Below are 23,926 nucleotides of genomic sequence, written 5' to 3' on the forward strand. Positions count from 1 at the left end.
AGATGGAAGAGGTTTGGTATTTCGCTGGAGAACACGTCGTTCAAATTGAGAGGGAGAGGAACAGAGGCAGAGGAAGAAGAAGAAGAAGAAGAAGAAGAAGAAGAAGAAGAAGAAGAAGAAGAAGAAGAAGAAGAAGAAGAAGAAGAAGAAGAAGAGGAAGAGGAAGAAGAAGAAGAAGAAGAAAAGAGACCAGAAGAGGACGACAGATGAAGAGACATTGGTCTTCCAGCAGAGTTGCGAAAAGGCAACTTTGTGTTTATGCGATGTTTGTTCTTCATCTCAGCTTTTGCTGTTGCTGTTGCAGTTGTTGTGGCTGTGGCGCTGTTGAGGAAGCGGACGAGGCTGAACTGGAGCGGCGCAAGGGGAACAGACGGAACAGGCCCGTAGAAGCGCACGGCGAGTTCGAAGGGGGCAAGCAGGGCCTCCAGACGAGTGACAGATACACAGTGGGGCATTTGTGGTGTCAATGGCAATGTGAGGGAATCGTGTCGAATGGACGCATCGGTCGATGGTGGAAGGTCATTCGAAGTTTGGCGAAATGTCCCCATTTCTTTCTGAATAGCAGCCCATAGAACGTCATATCCATTCAATAAAAACAGGCTTCTTAATGCAGCTTCTTTGAATGATGATAACTCTCCAAATGCGTTACCAAAGGCCATTTCATTCGGATTTTCTTGATTTCCGCGAGCGTTGCCATCCGTCTTTCCAAAAGTTTGAGTTCCAAAAGTAACTCTTGGATCAAAAATTGTTCCGATAGCAATGCATGCATCATCATTATTTCCATAAGAATTGATGTAATCAAGCAAAAAAATAATAATTGGATGAAGGCTTTCGCATATTGATTTCCACGTAAACTCTGAAATTGTTCTAAATTTGGTTATAAATTAAACACGTGATTAAAAAATTGTCAGCAGACTTTGCAAATGATCTATTTTGAATAATGCTGAAAAGCTTTGTAACCGACTGAAATAATTGTTTATTTGTTAAAAATGACAATTTATCGTGTTTTTCGCTTTTCATTATTGAACAAAAAGCTGATAAGGCCACTGAGCTTGTTATTATCTCGGATTCTTTTTATATTTATCGAAAATAATTCCAGAAAAAACAAATAAATAATATTAAAACGAAAAATAATAAAACATGTGATAGTGTTCTATAATAATATGTACCATTTTGTACCGAGCGATGAGGAGTAATTTCTCGAATTGATTCAAGAAATGCATTTTCATCATTAAGAAGCTGCTTATACTCTAGTTTTCTCGATAATAAAAATAATATAAAATAAATCTAATTCAAACTCTCAACGTGAAAATCGAAAATGGATTGTGTGGCCATTCACTCAAAAAAAAATAAGTGATCCAATCCTATAAATGAATATTTTTTCTTTTTGAGAAAAGATTAAAAAATACAAGTATTCTGAAGAGCATAATGTAAACAATATATTCTTTTTTTGAATATATACAAAGTGAGAGGCAATATTCAACTTTCATTTTTTGATTTTTTTAAAAAAATGAAAAAATCGTACATTATTTTTTTCGTAAAAATATGCAAAAGAGAAATTCAAATTTTTTTTATTTTATTTTCATTTTTTTTTAAGGAATGAAATAATAACACTTTTAGTATTTTTGAATTGAATTATCAAAACTCAGAAATGATGACAAACGTTTCTGACTTAAAACTCAAGTTGAAATTTTGAAAAAAATGGTTACATTAAATAGCAATGAAAGAATTATGATGTTGTGAAGATTATTTTTAAATATTTTTTATCTTATTTTTTGTTCTTCCGCCCTTTATTAATATTAGTTGAAGATTTGAATGAATGAGGCTGAAAATGAAAAAGAAAAGGAAATGGTTCAGTTTGAGTTGATGCATAGATGCCTTTGTGTGCATTTTTAATTATTCTGCAGATTTGTTAAATTTTGTTTTCCCTTAGCAATTCATGGAACTGACTCAGCTTTGCCAAGCATTCTTCTCCTTTTATCTTTCATTTGCGCCCTCTTAGCCTTTTTTTTAATTGTTACTGAATTTCAAAAATCGCAAAAGAAAAGGAGCTTTTTTAAAATTGGAACTCTTTTGTCCAATTTTTTATGCATGATGATATTACTTATAAACATGATTGTTCCGCTTCCTTTCAATTTAAACAGCGGATTATTTTTTTGTGCATATTCATTTGATATTCTGTTTTATACTGCTTGGGGTTTCAATTTGTTAACTGCATGGAACGCTACTGCAAAATCATTATGGAAAAAAAATCATAATCTTGCAACAAAAATTCTGACAATTGGACTTTGGATTTCATTCATAGGCGGAAATGTTTTTTTGTTGTGCTGTAGCTTGTATGATTCAATTGACACAAGTCATAATCGTGCAGAACCTAAAAAGAGAATTTTTTTAGATATTCGTGTTCTATATGTTGATGCTGTTTACATTTTTTATTCTTTTCTAATTGACGGAGCTCTTCTATGGATTTGGAAATTTAAGGTTCAGAAGAATAGTCATTCAGAGCAAATGATTCGATTTAGACATAGCGTGATGGCTTATTCTGGAATGATGCTTTTTCTTACAATCCTTTTTGTCGCTGTAATGATTTTGAATTGTGAATTCTATTTTCAAAGTGGTTTTATATTAAAGGAAAATGAAGTTCGTGATTGTAAAAATGTAAGTTTTGATGATCACGACCATTGGTATGCTATTCAAAACTGTTAACCATTAAATTTATATTCATTTTCAACAACTATTGTTTTTATTCTTTTTTTCTCAGCAAACCAACAATCAACAGAAAAAGTGCATATAGATTGACAACGACGATCTTTCCAGTGACTCTGTATCTTGGGATGTCGATGGTTATCTACCTGATTGGCATATCTGCAAAAAAGGGAAGGAGAACGCCTTCTTCTGGAACAAGAGAGCGAAATCATCAGGCAAGCAAGCATAAGCAAACGCTTTCCATGCCTCTTCTTGAAGACGGGAAACCAAGCCAAAGAGAAAGGATTGGAGGGCATGGAGAAGATAACAGAAGCTTGAGAAGGAATCGTCGTCGTCAGTATCATGCTTCCACTATCCAAGGAAATGGATCGGGCGAAGGGTATGAAAATAATGCATATTCGACAGCAAATCTTTCATTGAAATCAAATACAATACATTCCATTCCAATATCATTTGGCTCGTCGCCCAGTTCGTCTCCTGTGCTGTATTCTTCTTCTTTGAATGAGGAAGAGTCGTTTGAAACTGACGAAAAAGAAAGTTTAGCTTCAATAACTTCTCCAAGTTTTCCTTTATCATTCAGCCTGAGTGGAGAAAGTGATTATCGAGGAAATAAACTGGAAAGGCATTTTGAATCGGATCTGGAGACTGAATCATTGGCGATGTCAATGATGACTATGAATTCGTTCTCAGAAGATGAAAATGAAGTTGAAAAAGAAGAAAAGCTCATATTATCACAAAAGAAGAAGAAGAAAAAGAAGAAAAAGAAAAAGAAAAAGAAGTTTCCTGGAGAAGTATCTATCACAACAGAAAATGAAGAAATAACATACGGATGTTTGACTGACGGAGCAGAATGCAACGAATCAAGTTCTGTAACTGATATTTAGGGAAATGGGTTGTTTGATATGTGTTTGCATTTTTTGATCATTTGAAAGCTAAAAGTTGAGTTAATACGGAATGTCATTTCAATTTCGAAAATTATAAATTTATCATGAAATAAAAACTCTGTTGATTATTGTGTTTAAAATATTTTTTTTTAATTTTTGTCTGAATTTTTGCACCAATTTTCAATCATATTTTTGTTACAGAACGTTTTGAGGTAATTTATTTACATTTTTAAAAGAATATGATTGCAATTATGACTTTATAAGTTATGAATTGTTGAGTTATTAAGAAATATATACTTTATAAATTTTTAAAAGCAAATATGTTAAATTTTAAATTGTAATTTGAGAACATTAATCAAAAATCTAATTGGTGCATACTTTTAGTTTTGTTGGAAAAAAATAGTAATTCTGAATATTTCTCGATTATATGTGTCTGATACTTTTGAAAATCAATTTTTTTTTTGAGATCAGATAAATATTTATTTCTCAAAGAGAAAACAGAGGTTTGTTTCCTTTTGAATGAACAATAAAAATAATAATTCTTTCAAGTGTTTTAAGCTTTTTTCTAATGATTCCCTTTCAAATAAATTAATATCAAAACTCCAACTAAAGAAAGATAAAAAAAGAATCAAATAAATGGGTTGAAATTTTTTGCTTTATGAATTGTGCTCAACTTGATTGAAATGAATTTTTTTAACTTTCTATTTTCTTTTTTTTTCTATTTTCCATTTTCTTTCTTTCTTTCTTTTCTTTTCTTTTCTTTTTTTGTATTGGAACGATGGACTTAAATTGATAATATGAAGAAAAAGTCAGTTGTAAAGCAGGGTTTTTTTCGAAATTTCAAAAATTAGGCCCAATATCTTTATTGAACAAACAATGTGGGTGACTATTTTTGAAATCATAACTCTTTTCGGGAATAAAGAATGTACCAAGTTTTTTGATTATTAGCCTCTAAATATTTAAACAAATGTTGAATTCATTAAAATAACTACAAAAGCCAATGATGGATTAGAAAAAATAAACATAGGAATAATTATATAACAACAGTCCTTTTCAGTATTCTTGAGTTAATATTTCATAACAAATATTATAACCAGAATATTTAGATATAACAAATGTGATTTCAAAAATAATTACACACATTTTACCAAAAAAAGGATGAAAAACAGGGAAAAAAAACAAAAAAAAAAAAAAAAAAGGGGGTGGGGGGGGGGGGGAGGGAATAAACAGACGATAGTGAAAACGGAAAGAGGCAACTGAAAGGATCGCAGTTTTTTTCGTTTTATCCATGAATTAATTACAAAAAAATGCAATGTTAAGATTTTTCAAATGTGTTAGGTGAACAATTACGAATAGAAAAAAATCAAAAATGACTAAATGATTTTTTATTCACATCTGAATTTTCATGGGTTTTTTTTCAAATCTCATTTCAAAATTTATAAAATTATCATCTTCCTCAACAATTGTGTATAGCACAAATATACATATTTGAAAACCTTTGAATTTCCTTTAATTGTTATTCAAGCAACTTTTTTAAATTTTTGTTGAAAAATTTCAATTAGGGTGTTTTTTTTTGAAATCATAAAAAAAGATCAAAAATCGAAAAAACAAAAACAATTGTGGTATTTATTGATCAAAGACAAAATTTGATTTTTTGCAAGTGAAAAGCAATTTTTCTGTGATAAATAATTGTTTTATTGCTATATTCAAAAAAGCAAACCTATTTGACATTTTTAATGAAAAAGAATTCACCAAAAATATTAAAAGAATATATTACGCACTCATCAAAAAGGAAATTGAAGTTTCCAGACTTTATAAACAGTTCTTATAAATGAAAAATAATATTGATAGATATTAATATATAAAATTGGTTTGTTCAAAATGGTATGCAATGCGTTTTAAATTAATTGATGTGAAACTTCATCACAAAGTTCCTGTCATTGCTGCGCAGTTCAACGACTTATTATAACAATGAACGAAACGGCAGCGAAACAACAATGGACGATGACAATGGAGTCAATTCCACTTTTCTTTCCTTATTATTCTTATGAAATGATATTCAAGCATTCTTCTTCATCCGCTGCCCATCTTTCTTCTGTTTTTGCTCCACTTCATCTGAATCCCCCATTTGAAAATGCTGCTCATGTGGGTGATTTTTTTTGATATCATAAAAAATTCCGAAGTTTGATCTAAAATATTTTTCATTAAGGGTGGGGTTGAAAAGGAAATATTTTTGTCAAATTATGCGAAAATAAAGTTTTAAATATTATTATAATAGATTATTTGTTGATTTTAATTTGTTTCCAATAGTTTTTATTTCAAATATCGAAAAATAAAAATTATTTATTAAAAAAAAACCGAAAATTTGATGAACCTAATAAAACATAAGTTAACTGATTTCCAAAACATGATAACAATAATTATAATAATGTTAAACATCAATTTCATATTCAAATATATGAAACATATTGTAATTGAAAAGGAAAAAAAATTGATTTGTTGAAATAGAAAATTGCAAATTGAATCAATGAATTTCCACAGATCTGGCGGCTTACTAACATATCGTCCTTTCTAATAGCCTTTTCTCCTTTTAATGTTTCTTCTTTTCTCGAAAAGAAGAGGTTTTTGTTTGTTTCATAAATCCAACTACTTCTTTAGAAATTATCATCTCAAATTCCCTTCCCAATCCCTTCATCCTGGGCACTTTCCATATGAATTCGCTCTCCCAACTCGATGGTCAGCCTGCATAACGAGATATAAAGCTTTCATTCATTTTCATTCTTTTCCACCTCCTGCCTTGAAAACGACACAAAAACATTCAAAAGGCAAATATTCATGTAAAGAAAAATAAATAAACGCCAAACTGCCCTTCGACTGTTTTTTTCCAGAATGCATATCTCCACAACAATCATCATTCAAAAAATCAATCTCTTCATTTCAGCCTCAGAATGGTCAAATTGCAGCATGGAATGCATCTCCATAAAACACATCGTGTATCTCACTGGAGTGTCTTCTCAGGCTGTACACATTGTGGTGGATGTTCAGAGGTGTTTTTTTCTGTTTTTGGCATGATCATCTCCTTTAATAATATTCTCAACCACCCAAAACAGTATTTGATGTTTATCTCATCAACACCAGGCTCAGGAGGGATATGGAGCAAAGAAGAGATGGAAGAATATTTTTTGTGGCAGGGGGTGGGAGTTGAGTGTTTTTTTGAATGTTAATGTTTCATGAGGGGTTTTTGAATGAAAGAAAATCTGAGACAAGGGGGTGGCGAAGAGGAAGTGGAGATTTTGAGCAGATAATATAGTAAATATATAGAGAAGTTGCTGGGGATGATGAAGAAGGTGATTATTGTTGATGGGAGAAATGGATTTTGAAAAAAAGGAAAAGAGGGCAAAGGCGGGAAAGAAGAAGAATATTCTGAAGTGTTTGATTGGGAGAGGGGTAATTTTTGAGAGGAAAAGATTATTTGGAAGAGACTGCGAAAGATGAAGAAAAGGAGAGGATTGATATTTTCTGATGATTTTGGGGGTTGAATGGAAGATGAAAATGGAAAAGAAAAGGAAATTGAGAGATATTTTCATTTTCAATTTTTGAAGAGAAAGGAGAAGAATTTGCAAAAGAAAATTAATTTATTTGAAGAAATACTGCCACATTAATTTGCATCAGTCTCTTTTGCGCAATATAAGCGATAGCGAATTTCTACTCTTACAGAAATCAACTTATCGAAAAAAAAATATTTAGTCCAATCACGACTTCGTACAAATTATTTTCAACTTCTTGAATTTCGTAAGACTGATTTCACATTTTTCAATTGCTTCTTCTTCTTTGCCTTCTTTCACATTCATCTTTGTTGATCCTCTTACTTCCTGCTGGATCATAGAATCGAACCAATTGTAGATTATCTTGTCTTTCTTCCGGATCATGAAAGTTATTGGAATATGAGAGTCTGTTTCGATGACACTCACGAATCATTTTTTGGAGAGCTATTCGGATTACAACATTCGTTTTCTGAGCCATCAACTGGAGTTATTGCATGTGTGATGAGAATATTTTTTAAAAAAATGTTTTTAAGGACTTCCATTTTGACTATTATTTTGTGTTTGTGTGTGCGCTTGCTGTTTGTACTGTTGTGACCAGAAGAATTTGAAAGCATGTGCTTCTTCGTTGTGTTCTGAATTGGAAGGACGCTTCAAACTATTTCTTGGGACTTATGATAATTACCCCGTGGATAGAGAAAACTTGGAGTGGTTTGCATTTTTGTCATTTAATTTTAACTGATATTTTTGTCAACTCGTTTGTTATTTCTGTTGCTATTTTCTGTATTTTTGCGGTGCTTGGCAAACAACAAGCTTTTCACTTCAACAACACAGGCTTCAGTCATTTGTTGGGCGTGAACTATCTGGCTTCTTCAGCCTTGCAGGTGCTCGGCATGCTGTGTCATCAGCCTCTTTGCAATTGATCGGATCAGAGGCTCCAGCAATCTCCATTGCAGAGCAAGAGAGGCGGTTTATTGAGTCGCTGGGGAAGCGGCAGGAAACACATACAGCCAACGATCACCGCTTTCCAGCACAAATTCCTGCTGAGTTACCACTCCCTTATGCAGCATGCCCTCCTCACTTACCATCCGCACAGCCTCGCTCTGATAGCATGGGCAGCTCATTGGCTGGGCAAGACAAGACAGACACTTCTCTTTCAGCTGCCAGAGATAGAATATCTGACTCTGTTCATATCCTGCAGATTCCTTAATCTTCAAACAGATCGTCATGTTCCTCTCCCTCTCCCTTTTCTTCTTCTTCTTCTTCTTCTTCTTCTTCTTCTTCTTCTTTTTCTTCTTCTTCTTCTTCTTTTTCTTTTTCTACTTTTTCTTCTTCACATCCTCCTCTTATTTCTTTATTCTCATCATCTTCATCTCCATCAATGCATTCTGCAGATTCGCTGAATGTGCATTTGAACTGTTTTCCTCTTCCCCAGAGGCGCATTCCGCTCTGCTTCAGCACTTCGTACGGCTTCCGCGCTCCGGCTGTGCTGAACAGTGTGAATGAGGCGAATGGGCATCGAATGAGAAATGGCAGTGGAAGAGGGAAGGAGCTTCAAGGCACATTGCGTTCATCAGCTCGCTTTATGACGCCGCCAAGGAGCAAAGAGCGAGGAGTTCGCGATCAAATGAAAGAGGCAAAGAGAGCGGAGTACAATGGCAAGATGAATGCGGTGCAGAATAAAGGGAGACGACGGGAAAAGTCAAAGGCGAAGATGCAGACGAACGAGAAAGACGTATTTTGCACATCGCAAATTGACTCTTTCGACACAATACAAGAACAGGCAGCAATAGAAAGGAGGAGGAGGGACAGGGGAAGGGAAAGAGAATTAAATATCATCAGAAAATTTGCCTATTCGATAGTGCACTCTCATCTACTCGTCCGAATTCTCAAAATACCACAGCCTCATCAACATTTGCTACTTCCTCTTTTTATCCATTGACATGCACTAAGTTGTTTGTCACTTCTGTTGTTGTGGGAAATCCACCAAAGCCATTCACTCCATCATCTCCCACCGCGGACTCCTCTTCGATAATACAGAAGTCCCTCTGCAAATCTTACACAAGCTCCGCCTATTTATCGAACATATCTTCTTTGCATGCATCTTCAACTATTTCTTCATTCTCGCTGTCGATTCCCTGTGCGGTTCTCTGGAAGAGCAGATTGGGCAATGCATGTGTATTTGCAAGCAGCATGTAAGCGACGAGGGATGTGTTTGAGCCGCAGAGCATCCTTCTGAACTGTGCAGCGTATGTGGCTAGCCAGGGGATTCAGGTGGGTGGTGAGGAGGAGAAGAAGAAGGAGAAGAAGAAGGATGAGAAGAGGAATGCATATAAGTTTGTTAGTTACAAAGATGAAAAGGGATTGTTGTATCTGACAGATAAATGCGTCGATAATGAGAAAAATGAAGAAGAGGAAGAAAAAGATGGATTTGGCAGAGATATTAGAAAGGTTCAGAAAGATAGGGGCTCAAAAGAAAAAATAGAATGAGATAAAAGGAAGAATAAGCCTGTAACGATTCTAACCACGCTTTGCTCAGATTTTCTGCCTGAAATCAAAAATCGAAGAAGGATTCAGCGACAGAACATCGAAACACCATTCGCTTTCTCAACATTTGCCTCTGCAAGCACATTAACTTCTTTCACTTCTTCTTCATTTCCAACTTCATCATCATCATTTTCTTCTTCTCCTCCTCTTCCTCCCAAACCCTGCCATTCATCAAGCACAGCTTGGGGGGTTCGTTCAAAGTGAAGCGGCAGAATGTGATTGATCTATGTACCAGTGTCGTTTGTAGCGCTTTTCTGTCGATGGACGTTCAACCTTACCTGCGCTGTGCGTTTCCTGTTGTACAGTTAATGGTCTGCGGCTTCGACGACATCTGCAGGCTGAGGGGACTAAACGCAATGACCCACATGGTGAACCAGAATTGTATGGAAATTTTGAATTTTTCTGTAAAATAAAATATATTTCATTCATTGTTTCATTTATTTTTTTTTACCTGTATTTTGCGTTTCAAATATTTATCTTAATCTAAATTTTTTTGTTCACTCTCAAATGATGAATAGTTACGATTGTGGACTAATGGCAATGATTTTTCAATCGTCTTGCAAAGCAATAAAGACTATTTGCTGAATGATGCTGTTGCAAAGCAATTGATCAGATTCATGAGGTTTGTCAGAAAATATTTATTGAGATTTTATTCACAAGTTTTTCTTTCTTTTTTCTTTTTTATCAAATTCTTTTTCTTCTTCATTTTTACACCCACTTTTTCGCTCGTTCGTTTCATTATACAAAAATACGCAAATATATTCACATTCAGTTTCCGATGGTATCCTCTTATCTCTTCTTCTCTTCTTTGACCAACAAATTCATCACCAACGGTGAAGTGTTCCACTTTTCATTTCTGCACCACGGCATTCTCCAGCCCATCCACCGCCTGCTGCACTCGCCGCGCGCTGAATACAGCGGCAAGGCCTCCTCCAACCTTCTCTCGCTATCTAGCAAGACGTTAAGCTGTTTGCCAGCTCGCTTGACAAGGCGCTGTTTAACGAGCTTGTCGAGCTGATGTACTCACCACAGGCGATTGTGCGGAACAACACGTAGGAAATCATCGAGGTGCTTGCAGAAGGAAGAGGGCTGGCAGAAGAAGGAGTTGGAGAGGGAAAACGAGATGAAGGATATGGTGGAATGCCACGGAGGGGATATGATGGAAGTGTGATGTTTGGGGATACGAAGGAGAAGAGAAACGAGAAGGATAAAGAAGCGAACAATGAGCCAACAGTTACGAAGGAAGAGCTGCTGCGCCGTTTGCTGAGCTGGGGCGTTGGTCGAATCTTGTTGGCAAACTGGCTTCACCAACGGCGACTGACATAGCGAAAATAATAACTGCTGGTGCTTTGCTTAATCTGTATGCACCTGTTGGGAAAAAGAGGAACAGAAGAAGATACGGAGGATGATGATGATGAAGAGGATGAAGAAAAGGAGAGTGTAACGAAAGAGATGAAGAAGAAGAAGAAGAAGATTGGTGTTCATGTCCGTCTTCTCCTCGCACACAAGGTCATTCGCCCACTTTGTCTCAACTGCGTTCTTCCCTGTACTAACCTTTGTTGCAGATTCCAATGATTGCCTCAGTACTAATTTTATGCCAAACCTATCCCACAATTTCATGCCCCACCCCCTGCCGGAAGAACGCACGCAGCTTCTCCACTTCAGCAGAAGGCAGTGCAAAACAGCCACATCACAACATATTCCAGTGAGCACAGCAGAGCAACCATATCTGAGTCACTGAGTGCGCTCTTCAACAACAAGAATGATTTTTTTCTTTCAGTATCGTATTTGAAAGAGGGTTATATCAATCCCTCAACCATTTGCTCCTTCTCCTTCATTCCCTTCCTCTTCTTCTTCTCCCAAGCCGCAACTTATTCCACAATCTTAACTCATGTTCATATACAGCGCTCACAGAACAGCAAATTGAACAGAACTTGTCAAAAAAAAAGAGGAGTCGATGAAGCTCAACCCAATCAATTCTGTAAGCGAACATGGGTGAGAGCAGTAGAAAGGGAAGGGAAAAGATAAAGTGTTCAGAACGTGTCAAACTCCATAAGGGAGGGAAGAACTGCGCATGCCATTGTTTAATTGCTGCTGATGCTGAGAGCAGAAGAGAGAAAAGGGGGCAGATTTAAAGAAGAGCTGAAGAAAAACAGTTTTGTCTCTCTAAATGGGTAGCTCGTGGAGAAAAGATACAGTTGCAATTGGGGGAGATGAGAGAGATGATGGAGAGAGAGTGAAATGAAGAGGAAGCAAAAACGAAAGAAAAGGATGATCAAGAGAAAGAGGAAGATGATGATGAAAGAGGGAAAGAAATGGCATAAACAAAAAACGAATGATGGTTAAGGCGAATTCAATGTTGATTTCTACACAGAGCAGCAAGAGCAGGAACTATGGAAAAGAACGCAGTTTACGAAATGAGATTTTAAAAAATGTCGAGCAGAAATGACAGGAAACGATGTAATGAATCGAAAAAAAAATTAAAACTGTATTTTTAATGAAGAATAAAAAGAGAAGTGAAGGAGTTGAGTCAATTATTTTTATTAATTGCAGTTTCCTGAATAACACAATTTTCGTTTGCCGAATCTGTTGAGTTGTTCAGCGGATAAGGGAATTTTTTAATGAGGTTTCAGCTGGATTAGTGAAAAGCACATTTCTTTTTCTACGGAAAAATAAAAATTCACAAATTTGTTGCGTTTTTTTAAGTTCTTTAAATATTTTTTCCCTTTTATTGGCTTTGTTTAACATGTTAAGTATCTTTTTTTCCAGTCTAGATATTTCTGTTGACCTTTTAAAGATAGACTTTTAATTTTTTTTTGAAACTTTATAAAAAAAAATTTTTTATCAAAACATTAAAAAGGTATGCTTTTTTTCATATTAACAAATTAAACAAATATTTATTACAGAAATAAAAGCCAAATACTAATGAATAACCAATTTAACTCTTTGATCAATAAATACCAAAATAGATATTATTTTTTGATTTTTGATCTTTTTTTATGATAACAAAAAAAATCACCCATGTTGTCTTCTTTTATCTCCAATGTTTTCCAAATTAATCTTTCATAACACTGCTTAATCACTTCTCAACGAAGAAAAAACTTGTTAATCTTTTTCTATAAAATCATTTCGTTCATTTTCTTTGTTTTATTCTCCTCTCAGCCAACTCAGTCTTCTTCAACCACATATTCATCACCAGTTTCAATTTTAACAACCTCAGCTAAATCCACCTCACTTCTCTCTCAAACCGCTTCTTCCTCAACTCCTTCAACAAATCCAACTGAAACATGAGCGGTTTCATCTTGGTACACAGAAACCAGTAAACTCCCTCTAGCGATATGATTTCCTTGAAGCAAAGATCAGCCTGTTCCGTTTGATTGAAGATGCGAACAAATGAAAAAGAAGAAAAAGAAAAAGAAGAAGGAGAAGAAGGAAAAGTGAAAAACATATTTTGCCAATAGATATGAAAGAAATATTATAGGCGGTTCATTTAACTGAAAATGACAAACAGATTGACTAGTGATGATGCGGGAAGAGTGGTATCCAAGTGAATACTTCAATTTTTGAGCTTACAAAAACATCGTCTTCCTCATTATTCTCATTAAATGTTCCGATTTTTCAGATATTTGATGCATCTTCACTCGTCTCTTTCAGAATATTCGTATTGAACAAAAGAAAATCCAAGTTATTCTCGAAATTCGACAGATGTTTTTCTTCCATTTCTTTTATTCGTTCTTCAACTGGAACAGCATGCCTGTCTGCTTCGCCATTCAGGAGGCGAAGAAGCGAAGAGAAAAAGGTGACAGGAGATGATAAGCCATCTTCATCTTCATCAACAGCATCTGTTATTGATCATTCGGATGCATCGGTCTTGTCAGCAACATATACGTTAGCAGCAGAAACTGAAAATATCGAAAGGCGGCTGAGGTGAATTTGAGTAGAATGCAGCTGTCGCTGCTGCTGTTGCCACGGGTATATGATGTGGTAATTTGCAATATGCTGAGTGGGGTTGTTGCGCATCCCTGTGATGTGGCGCTTTGGAGATGCTTTATGTTTTGCAGGTGATGCGGATTCTTTCGTTTGTTGCTTCGATGGGAACGAAATCTGAGGCTAAGTATCCTTTTTCGCATTGGATGCGAATGCGTTCTTTGAGGTAATAATCTGTTTATCCCTTAACTGCTTCCGTCTGCGATAGCGTTGATAGAGTTTTTATCACTGTAGCCAAAGCGTTTTGTTACTAAGATCGACGACGATGCGATTTGGTAAGGGATTACACAATCTTATGCAAGGAAGAATCTGAGGAGAAGGCGATGAAGAAAGTGGGGTTGAAAATGGAGGCTGTGGTTCTATCACCAAAACCTATTACGCCAGCAGAACTTGAGGAGTGAGAAGAGGCAGAAGAGAATAAGGAGGAAAAAGATGATGAGAAGGAAGAAGAAGAAGAAAGAAGAAATGGGAAATGAAGAAGAAGTGAATGAAGATGATGTACTTGCAGACGCAAATGTTGAGAAAGTGAATGGTGTTTCAATAATTTGCTGCTGAATCCTTTTTCGATTTTTGATTTCAGGCAGAAAATATGAGCAAAGCGTGGTCAGAATCGTTACAGGCTTATTCTTCTCTTTTGTTGTTTTCTTCTTTTCTTTCGCTCCTCTTTCTTTCTGAGCCTTTCTAATGACTTTGTCAAATCCATCTTTTTCTTCCTCTTCTTCATTTTTCTCATTATCGATGCATTTATCTGTCAGACACAACGATCCCTTTTCATCTTTATCACTCACAAACTCATTTGCACTCCTCTTCTCCTCCTTCCTCTCTTCCTTCCTCTCCTTCTCCCCACCCACCCGAATCCCCTGACTAGCCACATACTCTGCATAGTTCAGAAGGATGCTCTGTGGCTCAAACACATCGCTAGTCGCTGATACGCTGCTGCTTGCAAACACACCAGCATTGCCCAATCTGCTCTTCCCGAGAATCGCACGAGGGATCGGCACAGTTGCAAGCGGTGGAAGCGAGAAGGAAGTAATAAAAGAAGGAGAGGAAGAAGAAGAAAAAGAGGAAGAAGACATGTTTGATAAAGAGGCAGAGCTTGGGCTAGTCATGTCGAAGGACTTCCGCGTGACTGAAAAGAAGTATGTGACGGGAGATGATGAAGTGGATGGCTATGGCGAAGTTCCAACAAGAACAGAAAGGGCTGACAATTGTGTGTGTGGCAAGGGAGAAAAATGAGGAGAAGCAAATTTTGAGGAGGCTGTGATGTTTTGAGTGTGCAGCTGGGCAGATGAGAGTGTGCTGCCGAACGAGTAAAATGTTTGCTGCTGTTCATCATTTTCATCACCTCCTTCTTCTCTTCCCCTGTCCCTCCTTCTCCTTTCTGTTGCTTCCTGTGGAAGCCTTGTGTTTAATGCATCAATTTGTGATGTGCAAAACTCGTCTTTCTCCTTCTTCTTCGTCTTCGCCTTTGGCTCTTCCTGCTGTCTCCCTATCCTCTGCTCTGCGCTCAATTTGCTTCTGAAATCCGCCTTCTTTGCCTCTTTCATTTGATCGCACACTCCTCGCTCTTTGCTCCTTGGGGGCGTAATAAAGTGAGTGGATTTTTGAGATGTGCTTGCAGCCCCTTCCCCTTCCCACTCCCATTTCTCTTCTCATTTCCGTTCATCCCATTCAGGAGAGCTTGTGTGCTGAAGAAGAACGAGCTCTTTAAGAAGAGCAAGATGTGCCGCTGTAGAAGAGGAAAGCCGTTCAAATTCATAACCTGAAATCCAACAGAACATATCGACAGTGATGATTATGAAGAGAATTAAGTTAAAGAAGGAAGATGAAGAAGAAGAAGAAGAAGAGGCAATATTTGACTGAAGGAGATTTTGTGTGTTTTTGGCTATGCAGTTCATAACAGGCGTGCTTGTCGTTAAATAAGTAGGTGAATTGCGAGAAGGCGAATTTTGTGTTTGCAAACCGAAAAATGATGAAGATGATTGATTGATTGAAGGAGGGTTATCAGAAGACGACGAAGAAGAAGAAGACGAAGAAGAAAAACGGGTTGAGAAATGCAAAAACAGTTGAACAACATTTATGATGTTGAGAATAATATGTATGAAGTTGTTGATTGGCCAAAAGGGCTCACTTGCTGTATAAACTTCAGATTGGTTAGAATAAATTCAATCACAAAATTTGTGACGAACAGATTGTGAAAATCAATCAAGTTGGATTTTTCAAAGTCAATTGAATTTCTTTTTGCGATTTCCTCTCCTTTCCCCTGAAAAATAGAAAATATTAATATCCCTCTATTGATTTTCCTTTCCATTCCCCTCTTCCATTCAGCTCATGAACTTCTCATTAAATATCAATCCCTTCCTTTTCTTCATCTTTCCCATTCTCTTCCATAAAATCTTTTCTTCTCATAAAAACACACTTCTTTCAAGCCTCAACATTTCTCAATTTTCCTCTTCTCATCGGCTTTCACCCTCTTTTCCTTTTTTCAAAATCCATATCTCCAATCCAATAATCACCTTCTTTATCATCCACAGCTACTTCTCTACATATTTTCTACATTTTCTTCTCAAAATCTCCACCTGCTCTTCTCCACCTTTTTGTCTCAGAATTTCTTCTATTCAAAAGTCCCTCTCGAAATATTAACACAAAAGAACACTCAACTCCCGCCCTCTCCCACAAATAATCCTCTTCCATCTCTTCTCTGCCCCATATCCCTCCTGTGCATGGTGTTGATGAGATAAACATCAAACATTGCTTTATGTGGTTGAGAATATTATTAAAGGAGAAGATCATGGCTGAAACAGAAAAAACACATCTGCACATCCACCACAATGTGTACGGGCTGAGAAGACCCTTCGGTGAGATATACGATGTATTTTGTGGAGATGCATTCTTTGTTGCATTTTGACCATTCTGAGGCTGAAATGAAGAGATTGATTTATTCTGAATGATGATGGCTGTGGAAATGTGGCTGTTTGGCGAAAAACAATCGAAGCGCAGTTTGGCGTTTATTTGTTTTTCTATATTTGAATATTAACCTGTTGAATGTTTTTGTGTTGTTTTCAGGGCAGGAGGTGGAAAAGAATGAAAATGAATAAAATTTGGATTTCTCATTATGCAGGGTGACTATGGAGTTGAGAGAGTGAATACACATGGAAAGTGCCCAGAGCGAAGGGATTGGGAAGTGAATTGGAGATGATATTTTTGCAAAAAATAGTTTTCGGATATTGAGTGTGGAATTGAAAAAAAAACACAAGTTACACATTTTTCAGAAGTGCAAGAAATAAAAGAAGTTGGAAGCGAAAATACTATTGGGAAAGATGACAAAACAGCTGATAAATCTGTTGAAATTCTATTGATTTTATTTTTTATTTGAAGATTATAGCTCCAAATTTTATTTTGTTCATTTTCTCTTACATTATTAAACCAGTATTTTTATAAAAAATTGATTGATTACTTATTGTTTTAATTATTATCATGTTATATTAACGATTGAACAAATATTTTATTCTGTTTTTTTCTGTATTGATATTTCGTGAATAATTTTTTATGTTTTTTTGAAAACAAGCACACCAAAAATTATTCAAAATCGAAAAACTTTCAACCAAAGTCGAAAAACTTTAACGAAATCGAAAATTATTATTCAAAGTCGGAAAACTTTCATTCAAAGTCGAAAATTATTATTCAAAGTCGAAAAACTTTAACGAAATCGAAAATTATTATTCAAAGTCGGAAAACTTTAACGAAATCGAAAATTATTATTCAAAGTCGAAAAACTTTCATTCAAAGTCGAAAATTATTATTCAAAGTCGAAAAACTTTAACGAAATCGAAAATTATTATTCAAAGTCGGAAAACTTTCATTCAAAGTCGAAAATTATTATTCAAAGTCGAAAAACTTTAACGAAATCGAAAATTATTATTCAAAGTCGAAAAACTTTAACGAAATCGAAAATTATTATTCAAAGTCGAAAAACTTTAACGAAATCGAAAATTATTATTCAAAGTCGAAAAAGTTGCAAACGAAATCGAAAAACTTTCAATCGAAATCGAAAAACTTTCAAGCAAAGTCGAAAGTTCGAAAAACTTCAAATTTTCAAAACGATGACAAAAATCAATAAAAGTCAAAAAAACATTGTGATTGTTAAAATATCAATGATATTTGTTATTTTAATGATTTTTCATGTTTTTTCCGATATTTTTCTTTGCTTTCTTTTATCCAATTACAAAATTTATAAATATGAGAGAAATAATGACACATTTTGATCTTATTTCAATTGAAATAACACTGCTTTACGAAAGATTTACAAAATTTATTTATTTATATGGGTGATTCTTTTTGAAATCATAACTTTTTTCGGTGTATTGATTTACAAGGGTTGTTTGTCTTCGAAAAATGATTTTGAATTCAAATTGAACGTTTGTCACAACTGTTTCAAAAATTAAAGTTGAAGCACAAACAAAGAAGAGGACATTTTTATTGAGCCCTTTCACTTTTCAGTTATCAAAAATTTATGTTCTAGGTATATTTTTGAATCGAAAAATTTGAATGAAAAAATAAGATTTCAAAAATAATTACCCATATTTTTTCTCAATTAATGAAGAATGATGCACGCAATATTGGCTCTCTAATTTCGCGTTTTTAATATCAAAAAACTTATTTCTAATGGAAGGCAACAAATGTTATAGCTTTTGTTTATTGTTTATAACTGAGTTTATTTTGGTTCGAAATCTTCAAAATTTGCAGAAATCAGCAACGCAAACATTGCAGATAATATTTCCGAAAACAAAAGAATATTATTTTTCTATTGTGGAATACTTTTTATTAAACGGTTATTTTTTAGTGAAATTTTCGATTTCGATTGAAAATTTTTCGATTTCGTTTGCAACTTTTTCGACTTTGAATAATTATTTTCGACTTTGAATGAAACTTTTTCGACTTTGAATGAAAGTTTTCCGACTTTGAATAATAATTTTCGATTTCGAATGAAAACTTTCGACTTTGAATAATAATTTTCGATTTCGAATGAAAACTTTCGACTTTGAATAATAATTTTCGACTTCGAATGAAAACTTTCGATTTTGATTGAAAGTTTTTCGACTTTGAATTATTTTTGGTGTAATAAAAACTATAAGAAACAAAATAAAATCAACAAATAATTAAAAACTATAATAATAAATGAAACAATGTTTTCGTATAATTTTTGAAAAGTTCTTTCTAATCAACCACACCCTTAATGAAAAAATAATTTGATCAAACGTCGGAATTTTTTATGATATCAAAAAAAATCACCCATTTGGGGACAGACATTTTATAGAAATAAAACCCTGAAAAAGAAAAATGATAAATTAAACATTCAGCAAACACCAAAAAGTGCTGATGAATATTGACTAATGAACACAAAGCCTTTTATATTGTTAATTGTCATGTTTATAGGTACACTTAAAGAAACCTTATGACGTGAAAACTTCAAAAGACTTTTAGAAGAACTAAAGAAAAGCTTTGTTGATAGCATCTGAAAGATCTTTTATTTTCACTTTAGTCACTGACAATTGAGACAAATTAATTCCTCAGCTGACATTTCCAGTCAACAAATGAATTAAAAAAATCATCAGGAGTTTAATTAACAATAAAAAAATCTGGCGAGATATTATCTGGTTGACAGACGAGTTGAACAAAAAAATATAAAGAAAATGATTTGTTCTTTTGTTCTAATTATTAAAAAATTATTATTATTTAGCGAAACTTCGTCTTTCATGGTTGGTTTTATTTATGAAAAATTAAAAAAATAATGTGTATGATCATTTGCATAACTCACAATTTATTGTATCTCTTTATATGATTTTCAAATTTTGCTGAACAAGGATGTTTATTATTAGTTTTTTGTAAATTTTATCTTTGATAAATAAAAAACTTCCAAATTGTTTCCAGTGGTTGAATCATATCCAATTTTTCAACATCATTTGATTGAGAGCACGCAAGTATTACATAATATTTAGCACATACAATAATGAAGAAATTTTCGTTTCAAGTGAGAGTTTGTGATTTAAAATATTGAATATTTGTGATTTTGATTATCATCAGTTAAAAACAATTCTTAACGATTAATTTTGCTTTTTGCGAATTAGAAACACACAATCTAATGAATTAGCAGATTTTCAAATTAATTGGATAAAAAGAAACGTGAAAAAAAGAAATGTTTGTTCAATTCAATAAAATGTGAAAGAGTTGTTGAAGATCAGCTGCTATTGGTTCATAAGCCTCTTTCATTGAAACAAATATTAAGTTTCTAAGTTTTGAAATACATAAAACATTTATGCCTAAAAAGATCATCAATTAACATTTATTTTTTGAATGTGGCTGTGGATGAGATGAATGAAGAACGAAACAAAAAATATTTAATTATTTTGTGGAATCCCAAATCGAATTTTCGAAAATTATCTTCCATTCAAGTTAATATATCATTGAATTTTAATACATGAGATTTCATAAAACTTTGTTTTGTTTTGTTTTAGAAACAAGATATGAAATGAAAAAAAAACAAAAAGTTTTTTTCATCATCACAAATTTTCAAGTGTTTCAAAAAAAAAAGAAGTTCATTTGAAAGAACTTCTTCCATGCTAATATCCAAAAAAATACTTTTTATCATGAAATGAAGAAGGTTGATTGGAAAATCGAGTCAGATTGCGATGTTCTTGCTGACACTGGATGGTTTCTTTGATCTCGTTCATAAACAGTTCATGCACTATTTCCTCATAAAATAAGAAAGAAATTTTAAAACGTCAATAACAAAACAAAAACGTTAAAACATATTGTTCGTTAATGCAATTCAGCGCTGAAAGTGTTTGTTCCACTTCTTTTTGAGCTTCCTCATTTTCCTCTTTCATCAACGCAACTAATAGCAGACAAAGCACACCAATTGATATCGGCTTTATGAAAACTCATTAAAAAACAAAAGATTTGATTTGGAAAAATCTTTAACACATTTTTCAATCCTTCCTTCGTTCTTTCTGGCTTCTTTAATTAAATTCTCTTCTTCAATCACTTTGTTCATAATATAGTTTTTTTTCTGCTCCAATTAAAATATTTCACTATGTCATTTGCAATGACTAGTGAATTCAATAAGGCACATACGCTCAGACAATTCGTTTTTCTGTTTAAAAATATAAATCTAAAATTATTGATGTGATCGATTATTTATTCAAAAAACAAAATGATACCAGTTTTTAATCGAAAATCTTATTCTGATGAGAACATTTCAAGCCATTATAAAAACATATATCAATTTATTTTCCAAAATTTCATCTTTTTTCAAAATTCAAACATGTTTTGATAATTTCAACCTGTGCAACATTAATTAAACCACAAAACAGAAGAAAAAACAGACATAAACATGTTATTTTCATATAGCTAAATTCATTTATATTAGCTTGCTATATGAGGAGATATGTGAAAGAACATATTTTTTCAATAATCACACCCATTATTTTTTCAATTTTTCATAAATAAAACCAACCATGAAAGACGAAGTTTCGCTAAATAATAATAATTTTTTAATAATTAGAACAAAAGAACAAATCATTTTCTTTATATTTTTTTGTTCAACTCGTCTGTCAACCAGATAATATCTCGCCAAAAATCTTGATATTTAAAGAATAACTTGAATTGTTATTCAGTCCAAACCGGATATAATCACATCGGTTTTTGTACAACTTTTTGTGACGATATCCGATTGTGATAATATACAATGTGACATTTCACGGAAAAATAAAAATATTAATTCTAAAATAAATTAATTTTGGGTTAAATTTTTAATTTTTGAAAATTCTTCATAAAAACGCATTTTTCACTTGCGAAATGAATTTTTTTAATAAATATTCATTATTTTGACTTTTTTGAACACATTTTTGAAAATTCAAAAAATTGAGATTCTTGATCAAAAAGTCGATTTTTCAATGAAAAATCCTCCCATAATGAAAAAAAAAGTGATTATTAGGGTATTTTTTTGTAAAGTTATAAAATATTAATTGATCTGAAATTCAGATCACAATTGATCAGAAAAGTTGATCAATCAGTTCCCATCATCTGTTGTTCATTATTTTCTTATTATTGTTTTATTAGCTAATTATCAAATATTGACTTTCAATAATACAGATTTTCAATAAAACTTATTGCTTTTTATTATATTTTCTTTTCAAAACGATTGCATTCAAGCAATTTGTGACTAACTTTAATATACATTGTTTTTGTCTTTTTCATTTAATGTATTCGAGCATACGTTTGATTCTTTGTGCATTTTCTAATTATTAAACATTTTCTTTTGTTTGAAAAACAAACAGATAATGCTGCGCTTTTCTAATTATTTTTATTGTTGTTTTGCGTAAATGAGAAATTTGTCATCGTATTGCTTCAAATACTTAAATGCCTATCAAAGAGTTATCTGCATAGAACAATTAAAAAAAAAATGAAAATTAAAAACATAATGAAAAACACAATATTCTCTTTGAAAGATTCAAAAATCGAAAATTTAAAAAGAGCCAGAATTTCTTTTTTCGTTCCAAGTCAAGAATCGCATAACCAGCTTTATTCGTTTCCTCATATGCCTTTTGCTACTCTTTTCCCTGAAATATCATTTATTCGTTTAAAAAAATCTGTTCATCATTTTTCGTAGATCAAAAACAACTTGTTTTCAATGCTTTGTTGATATTTATTTTTGAAGATAAATTATGTGATCACAATGTTGGTGGAGCAGCTGCCAGGCATGGTGTGGAATCACAAAAATAATATTTTTTTTTTTGAAAATTCGGGTTTGTTGTTATGTCTTTACACATCACCAAAGACTTCTTTTCCGTCAGCCTTCCTGACGCTGCATTCGGCTCTTTTTTGGAATATAGGTGATGTTGAAAAAAAGATGATCAGCTGCAGTCGTTGGTTTATATTATTTGGTCATTAATCTTCATTTTTGATGCTATTTCTGTAGAGGTTTAATATGTGTTGGAAGAGGCTAAGAAACATGTGTTGTTTTCTGTAATGTTCAATATCAAAAGTCTTCTGAGGATTGTTATGCATGAGGCAGCTGTGAAGAATGTGCTACGCATGCTGCTGTAGTCGCTGCTGCTTCTGTTCCGATGAATGCTACAGACGCTGCGAGAGCTTAATGCAGTTCAGCGTGTAGATATATATGTGTGCAATTAAATACATTCGATGCGGCGCATTCGTTGATTCTTTTAGTTCCACAGTTGGCACTGCTTCCATTGCTTGCAGCTTCGGATGTGAATGCACTCCAATCAATCAACGATCAACTTGACCCATCATAGCTGCAGTTAAAGATTGCGAAGCTTGTGTCACGATCGCGTCATCAGAGTCATGTGATGGCGAAGCAGGAAGACGAAATGATGGAGTGTGAGTGATGGCGTGTGAAGCAAGGGAGATCAAAGGAAGGTGCTGGATGTTGTGAGACTGAGGATGGATAATGCACTTACGTAGCATGCGGCGATGCATCTGTTGTTCTGAAAGAGTGAGAAGAGGAGGAGGAATTGAGATGTGGAGGAAAATAATAAGAGAAAGAAAAAGAAGTTGATGGACAGGCTACAGAAGGAGCAAAATCAAGTGCATGGCTGTGAGGAGAAGAAGAGGAGGAAGAGGAGAGAAAGAGATCGAGATAAATGAAGAGGACGAGGAGGAGGAAGAGGGCTAGGAAGAGGAAGAGGAAGAGGAAGAGGAAGAGGAAGAGGAGGAAGAAGAAGAAGAGGAGGAGGAGGAAGATAATAATAATGAAGAAACTGATATATTTATGATAAAAATTGAAGAAATGAGGAAAAAGAAAGAGAAGGAGATGATGATGAATTTTTTAAAGAAGGAGAAGAAGGAGAAGGAGAAGAATGATGAAGAATAAAAAAATGATGAAAAAGAAGAGGAAGAGGAAGAATAGCAAATCCTAAATGTGGATAAATCATTTTAAAATTTGTAGCACTCTGAAAGCTTTGCAGAAATTGATATAAGTCAAGGTGTATGCTGGAAAGGCAATCTGCTTATGAAGTTAATTTCAACATCTCTTTTGATATTATGAGCTTTTGATATGTATCTGGAGAAATTTTTTAAAAAAGATGCGATAAAAAAGGACCAATCAATGATGTTAATATTTGTTGAGGAGAACAAATCACTTGGATGAACGAATTGGAATAAATGTGACTTTGCCTCCGTTGCAGTTATTGTTCAGTAAAATTTGTTCCTTTTTTCGGGGGACTTTGAAATTGCCTT

The 23,926-nt window shown here is 33.8% G+C and overlaps 7 protein-coding genes across 7 annotated transcripts in view; 4 read left to right on the forward strand and 3 right to left on the reverse strand.

Annotated features, from left to right (window-relative positions):
* The window catches only part of MONOS_4687 (putative Ubiquitin carboxyl-terminal hydrolase), a gene marked incomplete at its 5' end in the record, with an annotated part of 32,823 nt that extends 31,488 nt beyond the window's left edge, over positions 1-1,335 (reverse strand). The window contains 4 exons of the mRNA XM_067874780.1: positions 191-867; positions 917-1,070; positions 1,170-1,250; positions 1,299-1,335. Coding sequence (XP_067727264.1) covers positions 191-867; positions 917-1,070; positions 1,170-1,250; positions 1,299-1,335 — 949 coding nt within the window. The remainder of the gene's footprint in view (positions 1-190; positions 868-916; positions 1,071-1,169; positions 1,251-1,298) is intronic.
* A 457-nt stretch (positions 1,336-1,792) lies between these two features.
* Positions 1,793-4,112, forward strand: MONOS_4686 (uncharacterized protein). The gene is made up of 3 exons (XM_067874779.1): positions 1,793-1,882; positions 1,934-2,684; positions 2,762-4,112. The coding sequence occupies exons 1-3, from the start codon at positions 1,816-1,818 to the stop codon at positions 3,588-3,590; spliced, it is 1,647 nt and encodes a 548-aa protein (XP_067727265.1). The 5' UTR covers positions 1,793-1,815; the 3' UTR covers positions 3,591-4,112.
* A 3,438-nt stretch (positions 4,113-7,550) lies between these two features.
* Positions 7,551-8,342, forward strand: MONOS_17601 (uncharacterized protein; the record flags this gene model as incomplete). Its single annotated transcript, XM_067870536.1, has 3 exons — positions 7,551-7,631; positions 7,734-7,843; positions 7,946-8,342. 3 exons carry the CDS (start codon positions 7,551-7,553, stop codon positions 8,340-8,342), a joined length of 588 nt encoding a protein of 195 aa, XP_067727266.1.
* Positions 8,343-8,513: 171 nt separating this feature from the next.
* On the forward strand, positions 8,514-9,622 carry MONOS_17602 (uncharacterized protein; the record flags this gene model as incomplete). The annotated part of the gene is made up of 2 exons (XM_067870537.1): positions 8,514-8,867; positions 9,359-9,622. The coding sequence occupies 2 exons, from the start codon at positions 8,514-8,516 to the stop codon at positions 9,620-9,622; spliced, it is 618 nt and encodes a 205-aa protein (XP_067727267.1).
* Positions 9,623-10,819: 1,197 nt separating this feature from the next.
* Positions 10,820-11,005, forward strand: MONOS_4685 (uncharacterized protein; the record flags this gene model as incomplete). Its single annotated transcript, XM_067874778.1, has 1 exon — positions 10,820-11,005. The coding sequence occupies one exon, from the start codon at positions 10,820-10,822 to the stop codon at positions 11,003-11,005; it is 186 nt and encodes a 61-aa protein (XP_067727268.1).
* Positions 11,006-14,028: 3,023 nt separating this feature from the next.
* Positions 14,029-14,775, reverse strand: MONOS_4684 (uncharacterized protein; the record flags this gene model as incomplete). Its single annotated transcript, XM_067874777.1, has 1 exon — positions 14,029-14,775. One exon carries the CDS (start codon positions 14,773-14,775, stop codon positions 14,029-14,031), a length of 747 nt encoding a protein of 248 aa, XP_067727269.1.
* A 60-nt stretch (positions 14,776-14,835) lies between these two features.
* On the reverse strand, positions 14,836-15,213 carry MONOS_4683 (uncharacterized protein; the record flags this gene model as incomplete). The annotated part of the gene is made up of 1 exon (XM_067874776.1): positions 14,836-15,213. The coding sequence occupies one exon, from the start codon at positions 15,211-15,213 to the stop codon at positions 14,836-14,838; it is 378 nt and encodes a 125-aa protein (XP_067727270.1).
* Between the last annotated feature and the right edge of the window lie 8,713 nt (positions 15,214-23,926).

Source organism: Monocercomonoides exilis (assembly GCF_001643675.1).
Source record: "Monocercomonoides exilis strain PA203 chromosome Unknown scaffold23-1346700, whole genome shotgun sequence".
In the NCBI taxonomy this organism is placed as follows: domain Eukaryota; phylum Preaxostyla; order Oxymonadida; family Polymastigidae; genus Monocercomonoides; species Monocercomonoides exilis.